General features: G+C 32.2%; 1 protein-coding gene across 1 annotated transcript; it reads left to right on the top strand.

Moving 5' to 3' along the window:
- The first annotated feature begins 1,092 nt into the window (after positions 1-1,092).
- On the top strand, positions 1,093-1,566 carry LOC131859302 (lachrymatory-factor synthase-like). Its single transcript, XM_059212895.1, has one exon. It carries the CDS (start codon positions 1,093-1,095, stop codon positions 1,564-1,566), a length of 474 nt encoding a protein of 157 aa, XP_059068878.1.
- Positions 1,567-1,783: the final 217 nt, after the last annotated feature.

The raw sequence follows: 1,783 nt of genomic DNA, 5'->3' as shown, positions 1-1,783 counted from the left end.
TTTTTTTACCATTTTATTGCTCTATTACTATGATCAAAAGATTATTTATGTATATATATGTTCTTGACAATTTTTTAATTAACTATTCTTATTATTGTTGACTCTACATTTCCAAGAAAATTGATAATATATTTTAGAACTTAAATAAAATCATTTTCTATTTGTTGGTTCAATTTTATATTGCTTATTATATTCTTTTACATCTTAAAAATTTACTTATTAAAAATCTATGACCCATCACATGAAATGACATGACTTGACGATTAATTTTTTTTAATGTAATTATACTTCAAATTTGTGCATTAAAATATAAGTGGTTTGTTTCTTTAGATGATGTCATTGCTCCTGTCACAAATTGGAGATAATATGTTAATTATTCCTTTAATAGAGGAAAGTTGGTATAAGAATCATTATTAAGGTGGAAGAAAACTTGTATACATAGACTAGTTCCTGAGAATATAATTTTTAACTTTACACTTTAAAAAAAAAGTTGTTAGTATATTTTAAAATAATATTAAAAATAAAATCACTTTCTAATTGTCAACTAAACTTATATTATATTATTTGTTAAACATTTTGAAATATTAAAAATCTATAGACCCATTACAAATAATGACATGATTTGACATTAAAAAATTTGCATGTGACTTTACATTAAATAAATCCATTACAATATTGCTCCTTGCTTTTCTTTCAATTTGGACATAATATTAATTCTTAAAGTTTGCATACAATATTGTTATCTTGTGGAAGAAAGGTTGCATTCAAAGGAAGGATTAAAACATATAACCTAACAAAATTTCATTTTATTATTTTTCATATAGGTTTGTTTAACAGATAGCATGCTTTCATTGGAATTTCAGAGTAAAAAGTACAATGATAGATGCTGATGAAAACATGATCTCACAATCCAATTATCATGGCCGCCTACGGCAGGAGTTGTTTGTATTGGCATAAGAATTAAAATAAGGCCCTCCCTCCAATTGTCATGGCCGCCTGCACCAGCCATAAAATTTCCTTCGTCTAGATTCTTTGATGCTCCTGTTTTCTATTTATATCTCCTCCTTACGTTCCGACCAATCCAAACCCTAAATGGAGAACTCCAAATGGCGGGGATCCATCGAAGTTCCTGTGGTGGATTCATTGCAACGCGTATGGGAGATTCTCAACGACTTCTATGGATTGAAAAAATGGCAGCCCAACTTGCTGGTTTGCGAAAGAGTGGAGGGAACACCAACACAGGGCCCTGGCTGTGTTCGCTCCCTTTCCTTTCCTTCTCCCTCCTCACCAGAAAAAACTTCTTGGGCCAAAGAGGAACTCAAATCCTTGGACTGTGCTAACCATTGTTATAGTTATACTATTATCGATACCAACGTGGAGGGAATTGAGGGGTATGAAGCTACTTTGCAAGTGATAGAGGGAATGGAAGAGGATAAGTGTATTGTCAAATGGTCTTTTGAGCTCAATCCAGTTGATGGTCTCTCCCAACAGGAGTTTGTGGTTAACTTTAGCTCTGTGTTGACTGCCGCCATTAAGAGTCTTCAAGATGCTGTTTCTTGCCCGTAGTTGTGTTCATCATATTGAAATAATTTCATGTTTCTGTTTCTTTCTCTGTGCTTTTCATGGAATTTGGTGAATTCCATGTTTCTCATTGTTCAGTGTTATCTGTGTAAAGTTTTAAGACACTCAAGTGTAATGGGTGTCCATGAAATCATTGAATTTGCTATTCTATGACAGGTTATGATAGTTTAGTTACCAATAATGCACAAACCTCTGTGTTGAT

Source organism: Cryptomeria japonica, chromosome 10 (assembly GCF_030272615.1).
Source record: "Cryptomeria japonica chromosome 10, Sugi_1.0, whole genome shotgun sequence".
In the NCBI taxonomy this organism is placed as follows: domain Eukaryota; kingdom Viridiplantae; phylum Streptophyta; class Pinopsida; order Cupressales; family Cupressaceae; genus Cryptomeria; species Cryptomeria japonica.
Note: the sequence above shows the minus strand (reverse complement) of the source record. Positions and strands in the feature narration are given on the sequence as shown.

Bases quoted from the DNA above. Each gene is read 5' to 3' on its own strand.
- LOC131859302 (XM_059212895.1), top strand. From the start codon at position 1,093: ATGGAGAACTCCAAATGGCGGGGATCCATCGAAGTTCCTGTGGTGGAT.